Source organism: Monodelphis domestica, chromosome 1 (assembly GCF_027887165.1).
Source record: "Monodelphis domestica isolate mMonDom1 chromosome 1, mMonDom1.pri, whole genome shotgun sequence".
Classification (NCBI taxonomy): domain Eukaryota; kingdom Metazoa; phylum Chordata; class Mammalia; order Didelphimorphia; family Didelphidae; genus Monodelphis; species Monodelphis domestica.
Window position 1 is genome coordinate 459,644,334 of NC_077227.1, and position 18,080 is coordinate 459,662,413.

Here is an 18,080-nt window from a genome sequence, read left to right on the forward strand (position 1 = left end):
CACAACCCCATGCCTAGCTAAGTCTCTGCCTGGCAGAAATCACAAAACCAGAAAAGCTCCACTCTGTGGAGATGCCACAGCGTGCAACATCAGTGAGAAGCAAGGCCAGGGCATTACCAGACGACATCGGCAGCCCTACGCCAGCATTTGGCTTATCTGAATTCCCCCCTGACCCTTTCTAAGTTGTGCCACCTGCATTCTGGCCTCCTACATCTTTCCATCTGAAGCCAGACACTGCTCAAAGATCTTGGACTTGGAGAGGGGAGCTTTGCTTTTCCCCAGATTGAATCACTGCACCAGTGCCAGGTCGCTTCCACACCATGCTCCCCTCCTCACCCCGCACACCCCCTTTCTGTGACCCAAGCTTTCCTCATGGATCATCTTCCCTGATTAGAAAGTTTCTTTAATCCTGAATGAATGAACATTCCCTAGATGTGTACCTCTCTACAAGGGTTCCCCGGCCACACCTTCCTGAGTGTATGCCCCTCCACACATGTTGCCCAAGTATGTCCACACTTCCCACTGATGGCGTGGGGGAGAGCATGTCTCGGATTTAGGGAAGAAAAGTGAGAGCCTTCCTTTTCTTATTATGAAGTTCATTGCCTTTTCTTTGAACTAATTGTGTCTTCTGGTGGACTAGTGAAGGCAAAGGCACCAGCGGGTGCTCGTGGGCAATAATTTTAAATGAATGCCGACCCAGAGAGTGTGTTGAAGCTGGGGGGAGGCTTTCCTGGGGGCCTGGCATGTGAGAGGAGACACCACAGAGGCTACAGAACCTTTTCATTGTGGGGAAGTTAAAATGGCACCAGATGTTATTCCAGAAAACCATATAACCTCAGTGAAAGTCTCATATACCTGTTTAACTCTAAATGGCAACCCATTCAAAAGAAATCTATCTGATATGAACAGTATCCAAAGTACTCCACAGTACTTAATGAATCTCATCTATTCTATATGATTGTGAATTTCATACCTCTGAATTTCTACAGTCACCATCTCTCGAACATGCTCCTGTAATATTCTTTGGTAAGCCGAATCCACATTCTCAAATGAACTGAAAGTATTAAATTGTTAATAACTTCCCTATAGCTTTGCTGTCTGCTCTGGTTCCAAAGATTTCATGATCATTCGGGGATAAGTAAATAGTCACAATTAGCACTCAATAAGTAGAAATTTCCTAAGTATTCTGTAACTGACTACTTCTTCTACCTACTCAAGGCACTTAAAGCTACTAAAATTTTCTTTAATATGTAAGCTGTGTATAGTTCAGTTTATAGGTCAATAAATAATACCAAAAAAATACTGCCCAAACCACGAATTGTGTCCCTATTACATGCAAGAAATAAAAGCTGTAATTCTTCATGCTGATTTCAAATGTCTGCAAAATAAGAAAAGCACATGAAAAATTAAAGTAACAATAAAAGCTGGGGTTTTTTAATGGTTCAAGAAGATATAACAAGAAGTCATATTAGCATAGAGGAAAAAGGACAAGGCTGGAAAAGAAGATACAGAAGTTCTTCTAGTCTCAGCTCTACCTATAATTAGCTATACAACTTTTTTTTTTAAATAACCCTTACCTTCCCTCTTAGAATCCATACTATGTACTGGTTCCAAGATAGAAGAGTAGTAAGAGCTAGGTAGTGGGGGTGAAGTGACTTGCCCAGGGTCACACAGCTAGAAAGTGTCTGAGGCCAGATTTGAACCTATGATTTCCCATCTCTGGGCCTGGCTCTCAATCCACTGAGTCACCCAGATGCCCACAGCTTTTTTTTTTTAAACCCTTACCTTCTGTCTTGAAATCCATGCTGTGTATTGGTTCCAAGGCAGAAGAGTGGTAATGGTTAGGCAATGGAGGTTAAAAGACTTGCCCAAAGTCACACAGCTAAATCAATGTCTGAGGTCAGATTTGAACCCAGGACCTCCCATCTCTGGGCCTGGCTTTCAATCTACTGAGCCACCTAGCTGCCCCCCATATACAACTTAAAAAAAAAATTTAATCCCTTACCTTCCAGTTAAGAATCAAGGCTGAGTATTGGTTCTGAGGTTGAAGAGGGATAAAGACTAGGCAATTAGAATTAAGTGACTTGCCCAGGGTCATATTAGCTAGGAAGTATCTGAGGTCAAATCTGAACCCAGGACCTCTAATCTCTAGGCCTGATTCTAGCATTACCTATACTATATTAACCATACTCTGTCATAAATTTTCTCATTTGTAAAGTCAGAGAGTTAAATTATATGATCTCTGAGGTTCCTTCCAGTTTTAAAAGTCTTTTTTTCCTAACATCCTATGTTTTTTTTTTAAACCCTCACCTTCCATCTTGGAGTCAATACTGTATATTGTCTCCAAGGCAGAAGAGTGGTAAGGGCTAGGCAATGGGGTTAAGTGACTTGCCCAGGGTCACTCAGCTAGGAAGTGTCTGAGGCCAGATTTGAACCTAGGACCTCCCGTCTCTAGGACTGGCTCTCAATCCACTGAGCTACCCAGCTGCCCCCTAACATCCTATATTCTAAATTCACCTCTTGCCCAAGTCTGTAATTTCAAATCCTTCAAGGCAAGTACATGATTAACTACCAAAAAGTAGAACAGATTGTATTAGCTCATGAAATATGAAGAGAGAGCTCAAGAAGGAGGGTAAGTTTGGGCTAGACCTTGGAGAAAAGGTAAAATTCAGATAAACAGAGAAATAAACCTGCAGGCAGAGCAGTTTCTGGGATAGCACTCTCAGGATGATTCTGGAATCCCTAAAGTGCACAATTAGAAAACCAATTCGGGTGATTAAAAAAAAAAAGGCTATCAAAAGTGATCAAACATGACTGAATTCTTTTAAAATCATGATGTGAACTCACTCATTAGACTGATGACTACACTTAAGACTATACTCTTTGATTTGAGAAAAATTGCACCGTCTAAGGAATATTTTCCCTCAGCATTTTCCTTTAGCATATTCTGTAGCTATAAAGGCATTCTCTCTTAGGAAGACAGATCAGTGACATGCAAGGTTGTGTTCAATATCTTGAGTCATGCCAACGAGAACTAAAGATGTGCTCCTTATTGACAATAACTCAATGGCTTTTGAGTCAGGCTGTGGATAATACAATTCAAAGCTCTTTGAGAAAACACTAATATATGTCTCTTCCTTTGTATGAGTTTTTGTTTGGACTGCCTATTATGGATTTTCTGAATAGGGAATCATGCTTTCCCAAAATAGGCAAGAATGTGAGAAACAGCCCCCAGTACATTGTCATATTGCTTCAAGTTGATGCTGACTCATTTGCTCCAACATAACTGGGCTTTTCTTTGCCAATAACTTGAATTAACATTAATCACTCATTCTTAAACTACACGTTGCTCAACTTCTTCTACTGTCATGAAATTCGAATTGTAAGAGTTGAGTTGCTCTACCCCTAAGGGTTCTCAGGACACAGCAATTGGTACAATAAAAGAACTTTCTAGCTTAAATACTCCTCTAATCATACACGTATCTGCATCCAGTCTACCATGGGCAAATAAGTTTTCTAGGATCTGCCTCTATTCAAATGTTAGGCATATACCATGCAATGTCCTCCAGAAGACAGTTAATTCCAGGATGCTATTCTATATCACTGTGACGGCATACAGATTTTCTATTTTGAGACAAAGGTTGAAAAGGATGCTACTTTTAAAAGAATTCCAATGAGTTCACTTTAGAATATAGGTGAAAAAATTTTAACTGAGGGTTATTCCCTGGCTCTACACCCACAATATTTTCATGTGATAGTGAATGCAACAGATCTGCATTTATATTATATTCTTGCCTCTCAGGACTTGGTGCAGAGAAGGAAAAAGGAAAAAAATAATAAGCGATTATTAAGTGTCTACTCTATGCCAGGCACTGTGATAAGTACTTTTAAAACTTCTCCTTGTTTAATTCTCACTAAAACCCTGGGAGATAAATGCTACTACTATCTCCTTTGACAATTTGGGAGAGGAAGGCTAACATTAGCACATGGCAACCTCAGTCTCTTTTGTATTAGTTCATCCTTGGTCTTAAGTAAATGAGTATCCCTTGGTGGATGTGTCTTAGACTTGTGGTATCCATGTAAAAGATCCAGTGGTTCCAGGAGGGCTGCAAGATGGTAGTTTTGGGGTCCTGGGGGAACAGCAGATGAGGACACAGGAAGAGTTACCCAATCCATACTCATTTGTTAATGACTTACCATGTGCCAGACACTCTGCTAAGTGCTAGAGAGACAAAGAAAGGAAAGAGCAGTCCCTGCTGGCATTCTAGTAGGGGAGACAACATACAAACAACTAGGGGCCTTGGCAGGGTACGACTGGTACAAGGAGAAGAGGGTCAATGGGCCTGATAGTGTGGAACTGAACTGGCTCACCAAGGAGCCAAGATAGAAAAGGGGAAAGAATGTCACCAAGAAAGAAAAGAACTGAGGACTGGAGGGGCTGGAGGTCCCAGTAAGAACAAAGAATTTGGTTATAGGCTTTAAGGCACAGGGATAGAGAGAATGACAAAAATCTATGATGATGAAATAAAGGATTTCAGAGTTCATGAATATTTGCAAGGAGAACACTTGTGGTTAATGGCAAGATCAAGAGCATGATCATCTCTAGGTAAACTGAGGTAGGGTAGAGTAGGGCATGGGAAATAAGTAAATTGAGGAAGTGGGAAAGCAGGGTGTTCAAGGGAGTATCAGTTTGTACATTGAAATTCCCACAGTATGAGGGCAGGAATTAGGGACAGAATAAAACTGAACTCACTGAGGAAGGAAGGTCTGTTTCCTGGAGGATGGAAGATGACAGCTACTGGAATCTTGACTAGGTGCTAGATTTGGATTTAGGGCACCTCAGATGGGAGTAGCAATTGAGTTTGGAAGTGACAATGGGTAAACAAGGAGTATTTCTACTCCCCACACCACAAACATCAAACTCGAGCTGAGGGGTGACAGGAGCCAGTACTAAAACGGGCAGGCAACAACATTATAGCATCTCCATAAGTGTCAGTGAGTTCTAAATGGAGGGAGAGAGGAAAAAAATGAATTAAGAGGAAACAAAGTTCCTTAACTGTGGGACAGGCATCCCAGAGCGCATAGAGGAGAGGGGAGAGAATAGATCTGTTGTGGGACAAGACAGGTGGAAGAAGATTTAAAGGAAGCAGGCAGTAGGAATAGGTTTATACAGGGACACCAGAGAGGAGTCAGAATCATCGGGCTGGGGAGAATATGGCAGGGTAAGAGAATGCTAACCATTGAAGAATAAACTCAAGTAGATTATTAGTGACTGGAAAGAAGTCCATTGAAGAAAGGAAGTATTCAGTAAATAGTGAGTCCTTTGAGATACAGGAGGCCCGCCTCACAACAAGTAGGAAAAGGTGGAGGTAGAGTCAAAGAATCCAGACATGAGACTGGAGCTGCCATTTGATGTGAGTCAGATGTCCTAATGAGCACCAGAGAGGGCTAGTGAAGACAAAAGCCTGACACAAGGCATCCTGAGAAGACTCAGGAACAAGGAGGGCACAGGCCAAATGACTGGATTAGGGATGATTTGGGGATGAAAGCAAAGGGTAGAGGAGGGTACTCTGAATCTTGGGTTCCCCACTAAGTCCTAAAGAAAATTCAATTAACCCAGGTAACAAGAGCTGCATCCCAACAAAGCAACATTCCTTAGGAAAACCCAGGCCAAAAAAAAAAAATTGAGGTAGGATGTCAAAGTGCTCCCTAGGGAGTCCCAGAGACAAAAGCAGAGACTATTAGTCTCAGGCTAGGCTGGATCAGAATGAAGCAGCTCCCTGTGAAATTCCAGAAGCAAGGAAAAAAGCCATAGATAGCTGGCTAGGGCAAGATTCAGACAATGCAGTGTTCCTTGAAAACACGGATATAGAAGGATGTCATCCAAAGGAAGAAGACAGATTGAGAGAATGTGACCCCTTCATGGCAGAGAGAAATAACTGCTATTAATTCCAGAAACAAGCCTACCCTAATAGTCTGCCCATTAGAGAGCTATGCCCAAGCAACGGAAGCTGAGTGAGGCCCCCATGAGAGGAGAAAGAACTTCTTCTATTACCAGGAGTTGTGGGTTAACCCTTCACCACGTGGGCCTCAGTGTTGTAGCACTCTAAGCTTGAGCCCACTCTCCCCAGGGACACAGTAGGGCGTCTGCCTGAGAGCATGCCCCAGGTTAGGGAGGGATGTTTTTGGTAACTACTGCTCTTATGATGCCATTTAAGGAGATTCCTTTGATAACAGCTAATTGACTCTACTGTCTGACTGTTAATGGGATTAGAGCTCAGGAATGATAGTGTTAGTAGTAGTACAGCTCCACAACATGAACTCTAGAACTCTAATAATAATCATTGGCCCTTATGGAAGACCTAACCCAGAAGTACAAGCTGAGTGGAGTAGTGCCGGAAAGAACGTTATATGTTAGGGATGGCAAACCTTTTAGAGACCACATGCCAGGCCCCGCCCCCCACCAAGTGCAGGGCATGCCCCTCCCTTACCCCACAGAGGGGAGGAAGTACTCCCATTGGGCTGCTAGATGAAGTGGCAGGTGAAATGAGGAAGAGAGGGGGAGGGGAGGGGCCCTCGTACTCTACTCCCCTCCAGCTCTGCTCCCTGTGAGCCCCTCATCTTACTCCCTGTGTGCTCCCATTGGCTGCTGGGAAGAGGGGTGGGGCATGTTTTAAAATATCGGGAGCAGCTCCACCAGAGTCCCTCTGCCTTTCTAGTAATGAACTGGGGGGTGGGAGGTGGCCTGAGTGCCCATAGAGAGCATTCTGTGTGCCATCTTTGGCACCCATGCCACAGGTTCACCATCATTGTTTGTCACTAGCCATAACACCAAGTAGCTTTCTATAGCTCTTTAAAGTTCATACAAGCAAACTTTTTAAAGAGATGCATTATCTTTTTTAGCCATAATGGGCTCAGTCATGCTGAGTCTTCCATCTGGAAGGTCTGTGTATTATTGCCCCTTACTGACAGTTTTCTCCTACTGATATCTTCAATGACAAGAAATAATTCCTATGCTTTTTTTTTGCTTTTTTTTCAATTTGGTGAACTTTTCACCTCTTTTTTTCCTTCCATTTTTACCCTCTCCTTCACAGAACTGCCCTCAGTAGTCAGCTCCCATACCAGGCTCTAAATTTGCTTCATCTCGTTCCTTTGCTACTCTACCCCAGTGACATTGGTGTTGCTGCTATTATCCATATCCTGATACATAATATTCTGGGTTGTCTTTTACAGCTAGTTCTTGTTTAGAGTTCTGTAAAAAATAGACTCAAATACAGGACTACAATCCCCACAAGCCTTTGCTCCACTTCCCCAGAATACCTTGTAATCTCACCTGGGCCGAGATCGAGAAGGTATTTAAGCTGATTCAAAGGCTTTTGAGTCTCTGTCTTGGCTCTTTTTGGACTTCCGTTTTGGAGCAGGCGGTCTCTTGCGTGATGTGAGGTTATTTTGTCTAGGCCTCTGGCCTAGGCACATGTTTCTTACTTGTATATTCTTTAATCTTTATCTTTTAATAAACCTCTAAAAATATAATACTCCTTGCAGAGAGAAACTAATTTCTACCTGCTTCAGTCTCCCCGTCTCCCCTAAATTTTAATCTTTACAGTTTGGCGACCTAATGGGAAAAAAAAAACTCAATCTTCTGAATTCTTTTCTGATCTTTAGTTCAACTTTTAATAGCTAGTACCTAAAAAAAAAAAAATTTTTTTTTGAGCCATATCTCTCTGGCCAAGGTTTTCTACCCTCGCAAAGCTGCTACAGGCTCCGGACCTGCTGCCCACCCCACCTGGCTCGGCCCTGCTGCTTCCTGCCTGCAGCCTGCTGCCCTGATCATCCTCACCTGGTACCTGGTCCCGGCCTTGACCACCCCCGCAGCCGCTCCTGCTCCTGGCCTCTCACCAGCCCACTGCCTGCCTATTTCTGTGCCCCAGACCCTCGAGCACAACCCCAGTTGGCTCATCACCCAGATCCTTGGAGCAGATTGCTCAGGACTCATTGGGACCAGCTGGTAACAGTATTGGCCGTGGGCGGAGGGGAGAGAGGAGAGGGAAAGGAGACCCAGTACTTTTCCCTTAGGCTAAGCCTCCACGTGGCTGGGGGTATTGGCCACAGGGGTATCAGAGAGGGGAAAGAGAGAAAAGACTAGAGAGAAGAAACAGATCTTTTCAAACAGAAACCTAAAAAGCAATGGGTTTAAAAGGATTTTTGACTCTTCTGGCAATTTCATTGATTTTACCTGCCTGTCAGGGAGCAGACTCAGCCCAAAGATTCAACTTTAACTTTGGAGAGGAAAATGGGTGGCCCAGTGAACTGGAAGCCAGGCCCAGAGACGGGAGGTCTCTAGTTAAAATCTGGCCTCAGATGCTTCCCAGCTATGGGGCCCTGGACAGATCCCTTGAACCCCATAGCCTAGCCTTTACTACCCTACCTTCGGACAATAGACATTTAAATGGATAATTAAAAACAAACAAAAAAAAAAACCCCCAAGGAACTTTGAAGAGACTAAAGGTTATATTCTAAGGCATTTCAAACTCCAATGGTTTATAAAAATTTCTGTATTCTATTGCATTTTTTGTTATGGTTTAACTTTGTGATTTTAAGTTCATATATTACTGGATTCAATATTATTCTGCTTGAACTGAAGGTTGATTGAATTTATTTTGAATGTACTGAGTTTTAAAATTCTGTTGTTTTTCCCCTATAACTGTGTTGAACAAATATTATTGTGAATAAGCCCATATATGAAAAAACAGCTTTTTTCTATTTTGCTGAGGATAGATGGACTTCAGAACTGGTTATAATTGTATTTACAATCTTTGGAAATTTTAATGTGCTAAATACCTCAAATGATTTGATTTTAAGGATATGATTTTTGGAATTTTTTTTTAACAATCTGGTTATTTTTGCCTGCCCCTACCACGAGGTAAGGCCCATTCTAGTAACTGAAGTGAAATTCATTTTATAAACCCCAACCTTCCCACATGTGAATGGAAGTTGGGCAGTTAATCTCAGGGCATTTGTATCCCTATAAGCCTCCAAGAAAAAGGAGCACCCCTTTATTTATGCTCTTCAGCTCACTATTTTACTTCTACCAGAATGATATATAGATTTCTTGATTATGTTCTAAACCCAAGATGAGTTTTACTTTGTTTTAAAAAATATGTTTAAATACCAAGGTTGAAGGATTGCTATGTTTGTAAAAATTGTGACAAATGTCCATCAATTCATAGGTTTTAAAAATGTCATACAGCAACTTATGTGAAATATGAAAGTGTGTTTGTTTGCTATTGTAATTAATTGGGCTATTGAGAATTTTGGGGATTTTGATTTCTACATATTTGTACTACTATATTTTTAAAGATGAAAAAATTGTTAACCTTGTTCAATTCATTTGCCTTCTACTCACAGTGATCATGGCCAGATACAAAGAGGAAATGGATCTCATTTTTTGGTGAGAAAGCCTTGTATTTTATATTTTCTTAACTGACACAGAGTGTCAATGGTTATAAGCTATATTTTTGAATTTTTAAAAGCTCTTTTATTAATATATATTTCTTGCATGTGCAATATACTTTTTCAGTTTTTTTATTATTTTTTCTCTCCTTTTTATATTTGAAGCACATGTCACCAGTATTAAGATTTTCTTTAATCTTTTGATTTTTAAGTTTAAGATACATTTGCTAATACATGCCCTAAAAGGCTTGTGACTATAAAAATGATGCCACTAATTATTTAAATTATGGGACTTCGCTTAATGATTCTGTCTGATTCCAGGACAAGAGATACACACAAGAGCCATTGCACAGGGCCAAAGAAAGGCCAATCTAGGATGGATTGATGCACTTCTAGGCCAATACAAAGGTCTTGAACCTAGTGTGAAGACTCGAGGTTACTATGTTTAACATGTGTTAAGACATAGGCTTTCCTTGTATCCACACTCACCCTGAAGATACTCACAGACGAGTATCCCCGAAACCTTGGCTTCTATAATCTGGTCCCTTCCTTTTCTGCCTCTCATAGTGTGGTACCTTTCTGTAGTCCTGGCACTGACTGGGTAAATGCATCATTACTTAGATCATTTTGATTGGGCCCTTATTGAAGGACCTGTTATAGATTTATTTTTCTTCTACTTGGAATTTTTACACATAAGACTTTGATAGTCTATATTTTCATCCAGAAATTTTTCTTTTCTTTTGGATTTTCTGATGTCTTTTTAATATCTCTTGCCAATTGATTCATATACCTCATACCTCAGCCATGCATCCCTAACTGATTCTGAATCTTTCAATCACTCACAACACGGGGGAATGCAAAAAAATATCATTATTTAAATTGCAAAGTTTAAATTAATTTTGAGAAGAATTTTAGGTAAAGAAGATGCTACCTCTCTGAATCCAGAACTGAACTGTTGGAGAAGCCACCATGAAGAAGCCTCCAGACCACAAGTTGCACAAAATTGAACTTTGGGTGTGGTTGATTGAACATTTATTTGTATGTATACTTTTATGCCAAAGGGGACTGCCCCCTAATGGCTTTTTGTCAATGTGTTCAGCAATTATTGGTTTTATTCTTTTTTCTCTTATCCTCACGCTATTGTAATCTTTTAAGTTTATTATGTTTTTATGATCCTTTTGGGGGAAAATTAATTTTTCCAAAAATGATCATATGCGGGAATGTAAAAAATAGACTCGAATACAAGACTACAATCCCCACAAGCCTTTGCTCCACTTCCCCAGAATGCCTTGTAATCTCACCTGGGCCGAGATCGAGAAGGTATTTAAGCTGATTCAAAGGCTTTTGAGTCTCTCTCTTGGCTCTTTTTGGACTTCCGTTTTGGAGCAGGCGGTCTCTTGCGTGATGTGAGGTTATTTTGTCTAAGCCTCTGGCCTAGGCACATGTTTCTTACTTGTATATTCTTTAATCTTTATCCTTTAATAAACCTCTAAAAAATATAATACTCCTTGCAGAGAGAAACTAATTTCTACCTGCCTCAGTCTCCCCATCTCCCCTAAATTTTAATCTTTACAGTTCCCTTATATTAACCTTCTTTTCCAGCTAAAACTATTCTACTATTTAATGTTTCTGTGTACTCCAGTTTCTAGTTATTTATTTATTATCTCATTTCCCTGTCTAGAATGCTCTCCCTCCCATTTCTCAAAATCTTCCCATTGCATCTTAAAACAATTCAGGAGAAGTTAGGTGACTCAGTGGGTAGAATGCCAAGACTAGAGATGGGAAGTCCTGGGTTCAAATTTGACCTCAAACACTTCCTAAGGGCTACATGATCCTGGACATGTCATTTAAACCCAATTGCCTAGCCCTTACTATGCTTTTGTTTTGGAATTAATATTCAAGGTATTACTTCTAAGATGAATGATACGGGTTAAAAAAATACTCAATTCAAATCCCACTTTTGAAGGAAAGCTGGAAAATGAGTTGAAATAATTAATAACTTTAGCAAAGTTGCAGGATACAAAATAAATCCACATGAATCATCAGCATTTCTATTTATAACCAACAAAGTCCAGCAGCAAGAGAGAGAAAAAAGAAATTCCATTTAAAATCACTCTAAACAATATAAAATACCTGGGAACCTATTTGCCAAGGCAAACACAGGAATTATATGAACACAATTATAAAATACTTTTCACAAAAATAAAATGAGATCTAAACAACTGGAAAAATATTAATTGCTCATAGGTAGACTGAGCTAACATAATAAAAATGACAATTCTATTTAAGTTAATTTATTTTTTCAGTGCCGTATCAATCAAGCTACAAAATAATTATTTTATAGAACTAGAAAAAAGAATAACAAAATTCATCTGGAAGAATAAAAGGTCAAGAATACCAAGAGAACTAAAGAAAAAAATTTGAAGGATGGAGGCCTAGCAGTAGCAAATCTCAAACTGGACTAAAAAGTAGCAATCATCAGAACACTCGTACTGGCTAAGAAATAGAATGGTAGATCACTGGAGTAGATTAGATACACAATATACAGGGCTAAATGACCTTAGCAACCTAATGTTTGATTAACCCAAAGATCCCAGTTTTTGGAATAAGAACTCACTCTTTTAACAGAAACTGCTGGGAAATTTGGAAAGCAATATGGCAGAAGTTAAATATAGCCCGATATCTCACACCCTATACCAAGATATGGTCAAAATGGATATATGATTTAGATGCAAAGATTGATACCATAACTAAATTAGGAGAACACGAAATAGTTCATCTGGCAGACCTTTGGAGAAGGAAAGAATTTATGACCAAACAAAAGATGGGGAGTATTATAAGATGTAAAATGAATAATTTTTATTATATTATTTAAAAGCTTTTGTATGAACAAAACTAATGTAACTAAGCCTTAGAAAGGAAACAACCGGAGGAAAAATTTTTATAATAAATTTCTCTGACAAAAGTCTGATTTCTCAGATGAATGGAGAACTAAAAATTTATAAGGATACAAGCTATTCCCCAATTGACAGCTGGTCAAAGGATATGAACAAGCAAGTTTCAGATGAAGAAATCAAAGCCATCAGTAATTATATGAAAAAAAGTTCTGACTCACTCTTGATTAGAGAAATGCAAATTAAAACAACACTGAGGTACCACCTCCCACCTATCAGACTGGCCAATGTGACAGTTAAGGAAAGTGATAAATGTTGGAGGGAATGTGACAAAATTGGGACACTAATGCATTATTGGTGGAGTTGTGAATTGATCCAACCATTTGGGAGGGCAATTTTGATCTATGCCCAAAGAGCTATAAAACTGTGCATAACTTTTGATCCTATAGTACCACTACTGGGTCTAAATCCAAAAGAGATAATAAAAAAGGGGAAAGGACCTACTTATACAAAAATATTTATAGCAGCTCTTTTTGTAGTGGCAAAGAATTGGAAACTGAGGGGATGTCCATCAATTGGGGAATGTCTGAACAAATTATGGTACATGTTGTGCTAGAAGAAATTATAAGCAAGATGATTTCAGAAAAAGCTAGAAAGATCTACAGGATCTGATACAAAGTTCAATGAGCAGAACTAGAACACTGTACACAATAACAGCAATATTATATGATGATCATCTGTGAAAACTTGACTACTCTCAGCAATGCAATGATCTGGGACAATCCTGAAAGACTTATTGACAGGGAATGCTCTCCACCTCCAGAGAGAGAACTGGTGGAGTCATCTTTCATATCAATGTATTTATGGTTTTATTTTGGGGTTTTGGTTATATATGAGTGTGCTCTTACAACAATGATCAATATGGAAGTATATTTGTATGACAATAAATATAAAATTTTTTAAAAGGAATATTTAGGCATAAAAAAGGCTCTTCTGATCATAATGTAAGCTTTTTTTCTCAATGACTCAAGAGTCAAATATGTGGCAGGCACTGTGCCCTGAGTTATCATTATATATACAAATTACAATAATGCATACTTTACATAATGGTGAGTACATTAACAAAAAAAGAAACATTGCTTGACTCCAAAAAGAAAAAAGAAAACGTCAGCCCACAGAGTTCTCTCCCTCCTCTGAATTCCTACAAACAATAAATACAAATTTGGCATTTATCATACACAACCCATTACTGTCCCTTAGCTTTCTGTGTCAATCGCTAAGTCTATGAGCATTTACTACACACCTAATAAGGTCCATGAGGCCTCTCAATCTGCCTTGCAATGCTACCCACTTGAACCTAAATAGTACCTGACCTTTTCAATTGCATAAAACCAAATTCCTGTATAGGGTGACTCGCTCAATCAGAATCTAAGCAAGAACTGTCTCAATTCTCTATCTGTACACTGTATACTGAACACAATGCTTGGTACAAAGTCAGCACTTATAGATACTTTTCCATTCAGCCCCATTCTCTATGTGCCAGACCCTGCGCTAGGTATTACGGATACAAAAACACAAGCAAAAGCAGTCTCTGTTGTCAAGAAGATAACTTCTGGGGAGGAATATAACATGTAAATATGGGTATATATAAAATAGATACAAGATAAATCTCATAGGGAAGGCAGAGAGGTCAGACAAAGGCTCACACTGAAAGAGGCTGAGCCTTGAAGGAAACCAAGGATTTTAAGGTGAAGATGAGGAGAGATGGCCAGTGAGGAGGGAATCTCTTGTTCCAGCTAAATTGTAAACTCTTTAAAGGCAGAACCCCAGACCTTGACCTCTTTGCATCTCCAGTCCTTGGTATAGTGAGTGCTTTATAGGCATCAATACATGGTCACTGAGAAGGTGACACAGGACAGCACCTGAGAACCAAAGTGGGCAGGCAGGGGTTGGACTTGGCTTCTGTTGTTTGGAAATCACGAGTGGGATGGACTTTTAGATGGCAGCAGATGTCTCTCCCTATTACTACCCAAAGGCCTTTTGGAGTGACATTTCTACCCAGGAAATCCTTCTTACCTTTGGTCTCTCTTTCTGTTCCACACAGCAACCAGAAGGCGCTTCTGCTCATCTGCCTCTTGGATGGGACTGTAAAGTAAGTCAAAGGCATCAAGAAGCAGGGCCCAAGTTGAATCAAATAAATATCATTACCATTAAGTCATCTTTGGAGACATAGTTCAATATAGGACTTAATAGCTACCTACTGAGAAATTTTGGGTAAAAATCATTTGTCTTTGGAAACCAATCACTATACAGAAATAGGAGCAGCTCAACCTGAATATAAATTATTGGTAAATTAACTCATATGGTTAAAAAACCTGAAAGAGTTACAAAACATGCTTGATAGCTCTCCTACCAAGGCACCATGACTAAGCCTAACTGGGGGAAAAAATACAGAGACCCATGGAAGGGAAACCTCATCTAAAGGCATATATATCAGAAGACCTGTGACTTCCTCCACCTAACTACAAAGGCCCAGAAATCAGAAGAAAGGGAAAAGAGATCACATACTAAATACTTTTTATACACCAAAAGGCCACCAAAGAACATGCTTGAAAGACACCTTCAGGCTAAACAAAGGAAGCTTCAGCAATGCTTGGGTTAGTGCTCTTTCAGGCAAAATGCTGTTCTGGGGCCCTTACTCCACCAGAAGTGTTCTTATTCTGCATTTCAAGGGCTCCCTCTTTCCAAAGGCTGAAAGAGGCTGAGCTTCCAGTTCTAGTCTTGAGCCTACAGCACTTAAATTATGAGAAATAGCTAAATCACATCTAGCACACTAATTTGACTATAGCCACATAAAAGGTATTGTGCCAGATCTACAAAGAAAAAAGAATGAAAAACATAGATGGCCTTTGAAAATAAGCACAATTTCAGTTGGGTCACCTAACTATCTCAATGCCAGAAGTGACTTTTCTACCAAAGAAGAGGAGGGCAGAGTAGAACAGAGTTATACTACAAAAGATTCACTTACAAAAAAAATCGTTCATGGAAAGCTGGATTTTTACAGTCTGGGACGGTCTGAGTTTTTTGCCTCCGTTTTCGATCATTATCCGGTACCACCGACACCTTGAAAGGGAAATGAACTTGTATTAACTATTCATATGTACTCTCAATCAGGTGCAATTTGTTACCAATCACTACAATTACCAAAGGTCATTTCATTAGTCAACTCTGTGCACCAGCTCAAAGTTGCAAAAAATTCAAATAACAAGCAAATATGAAAAGCCTTCCTTCTCATATGTCAAGAAGCAGACCCCAACATCACATAAATCAAAAGGTACAAAACTGTAAGTCATTCTCCAATTGATAAATGGTCAAAGAAAACAAAGAGGTAGCTTTCAGATGAAAAAATCAAAGTTATCTATAGTTATGTGAAAAAATGCTCTAAATCTCTCTTGATTAGAAAATTACAAATTGAAACAACCACCTCAAACCTATCATATTGGTCAATATGACAGAAAAGGAAAATGATAAATATTGGAGGGGATGTGGAAAAATTGGGACATTAATTTTTGGTAGAGTTGTAATTCGATCCAACCATTCTGGAGAGCAATTTGGAACCATACCCAAAGGGCTCTAAAACTGTGCATACCAACCCTTTGATCCAGCAATACCACTACTAAGTCTGTATCCCAAAGAGTTTTTTGGTTTTTTATTTAAGAGAGAGAAAATGGCCTATTTGCACAAAAACATTTCTAGCATCTCTCTTTGTGGCAGCAAAGAATTGGAAATTGAGAGGATGTCAATCAATTGGGGAATTGCTGAACAAGTTATAGTATATGATTCTAATGGAATACTGTTGCACTATAAGAAATGACAAGGGGCAGCTGAGTAGCTCAGTGGATTGAGAGCCAGGCCAGAGACGGGAGGTCCTGGGTTCAAATCTGATCTCAGACACTTCCTAGCTGTGTGACCCTGGGCAAGTCACTTGACCCCCTTGCCTAGCCCTTACCACTCTTCTGCCTTGGAACCAATACACAGTATTGGTTCCAAGACAGAAGGTAGAAAGAAAGAAAGAAATGACAAGCAGGATGATTCCAAGAAACCTGGAAAGATGAATTGATGCAAAGTGAAGCAAACAGAACAAGTGTGAATGACCTGACTTTTCTCAGCAATCAAGACAATCCCAAAGATTCATGATGAAAAATGCCATCTGCCTCCAAAGAGAGAACTGATAGTCTGAAATCAGACCAAACATTCTTTATTTCACTTTCTTCTTTTTGTTGTTGTTGTTCAAAATCTCTTCCACAAAATGACTAATATGGAAAATATTTTACATAATTGCACATGTAAAATCTATATCAGATTGTTTACTGTTTCAGGGAGAGGGTGGTTAAAGGAGGAAAGGGGTAAAGGAAGAAAATTTGAACCTCAAAAATTTTTTTTAATTGCTTTTTACATGTACCTGGGTAATAAAATATTTTTAAAATAAACAATTTTTAATTAAAAAAATAACAAGAGTCCATACAAGGCCTTAGGTTTTATAGAGAAGACAGGCCCAGACTAAGCTAGAAACAATTTGTTCCCAAAGCATGGGCATGACTTCTGGATTCCTGGTTTAGGCTGCAGGCAAAGCTGACTTTTCTAAGGAAAATAAAATTCTCTTTTTTTCACTATTCATAATCACTCAACTAGAGGAACATATAACTTAAGGACAGAAGGTAAGAGTTTTAAAAAAAGAAAAGTAGAAAGCTGGGGGGGGGAAATTCTACAGCAAGTATTTTATCTCTGATAAAGGTCTCATTTGGCTCCTCAAAAGGTTTCAAATAAAAAAAGAATATGGATTGCCTGAGATGAGTCAGGATAGCCCTGACCTTCAGTTCAAATTCTGTTTTTTAGTCTCCTTAACCAAACCAAAGACAAATTAAATTCCTGTTCTATTCTCCAGACCTTCAACCTAGAATTCACCTCTGAAATTAATGACTGCCCAGAGCAACAGTGACCAGTCAGAAAGCCTAGGAGTGTCTATCACCATTCTGTCTGATGCTTGCTTCAAGGCCCACGCCTCTACTCTGAGTTCTGATTCATGACTCAGCTGTGAATTAATTCAATACTCTTTCTAATCTTTATCATTATGGGTACTCATTTTACCAACACAGATCACAATCTCTCTGTCCCTCAGGAGACAGTTCATGAGTTACAGTAGCCAAAATATTCATCACCATCAAGTCAACTTCCTGGTGATGAGATTATGAACTTCATCAGGCTGGTACTAAAGTGATAGAGCACTGCTAGACCTAGATTCAGAACACTTCTAGCTTTGTAGGACCTGGCAGAGTTTACACTACCTGGTAGGACCTAGAAAAGTTTGCCCTCCTATGGTACAGCCTTCAAGAAATTAAGTTACCACTGTACCACAATGTGCCATCATAGCAGAATATTTATGCACAAGGTCTCCAATGGAGAAAGGGGGAAAAGAACCATTGCATTCCCTACTACTAGCCACTCTAGAGAAAGTGAGCATTTCATTTACATCTGGCAGACCCAAGCTCAGCAGCTGGCAGGAACCATCCTACCCAATACTCTACTCCCCTCTCCCAGCCACCCAGAAGGATCAGACCCATACCCAACCCAGCTCCCTCTGCAACATCCCTTCCTTTGGAGCTACACAACCCATTGGCATCCAATATTTCTCCTTGTGGAAAACTGTTCTCAGTTCCTTCTTCATGTAATTTC

General features: G+C 39.6%; 1 protein-coding gene across 7 annotated transcripts in view; it reads right to left on the reverse strand.

Annotated features, from left to right (window-relative positions):
• Positions 1-18,080, reverse strand: part of RGS3 (regulator of G protein signaling 3) — a 233,983-nt gene that overhangs the window by 182,713 nt on the left and 33,190 nt on the right. For all 7 annotated transcript variants that reach the window (XM_007474992.3, XM_007474993.3, XM_056812414.1 and 4 more), the window contains 2 exons: positions 15,376-15,470; positions 14,424-14,492 (listed from right to left, as the gene is read on the reverse strand). In XM_007474992.3, coding sequence (XP_007475054.1) covers positions 14,424-14,492; positions 15,376-15,470 — 164 coding nt within the window. The remainder of the gene's footprint in view (positions 1-14,423; positions 14,493-15,375; positions 15,471-18,080) is intronic.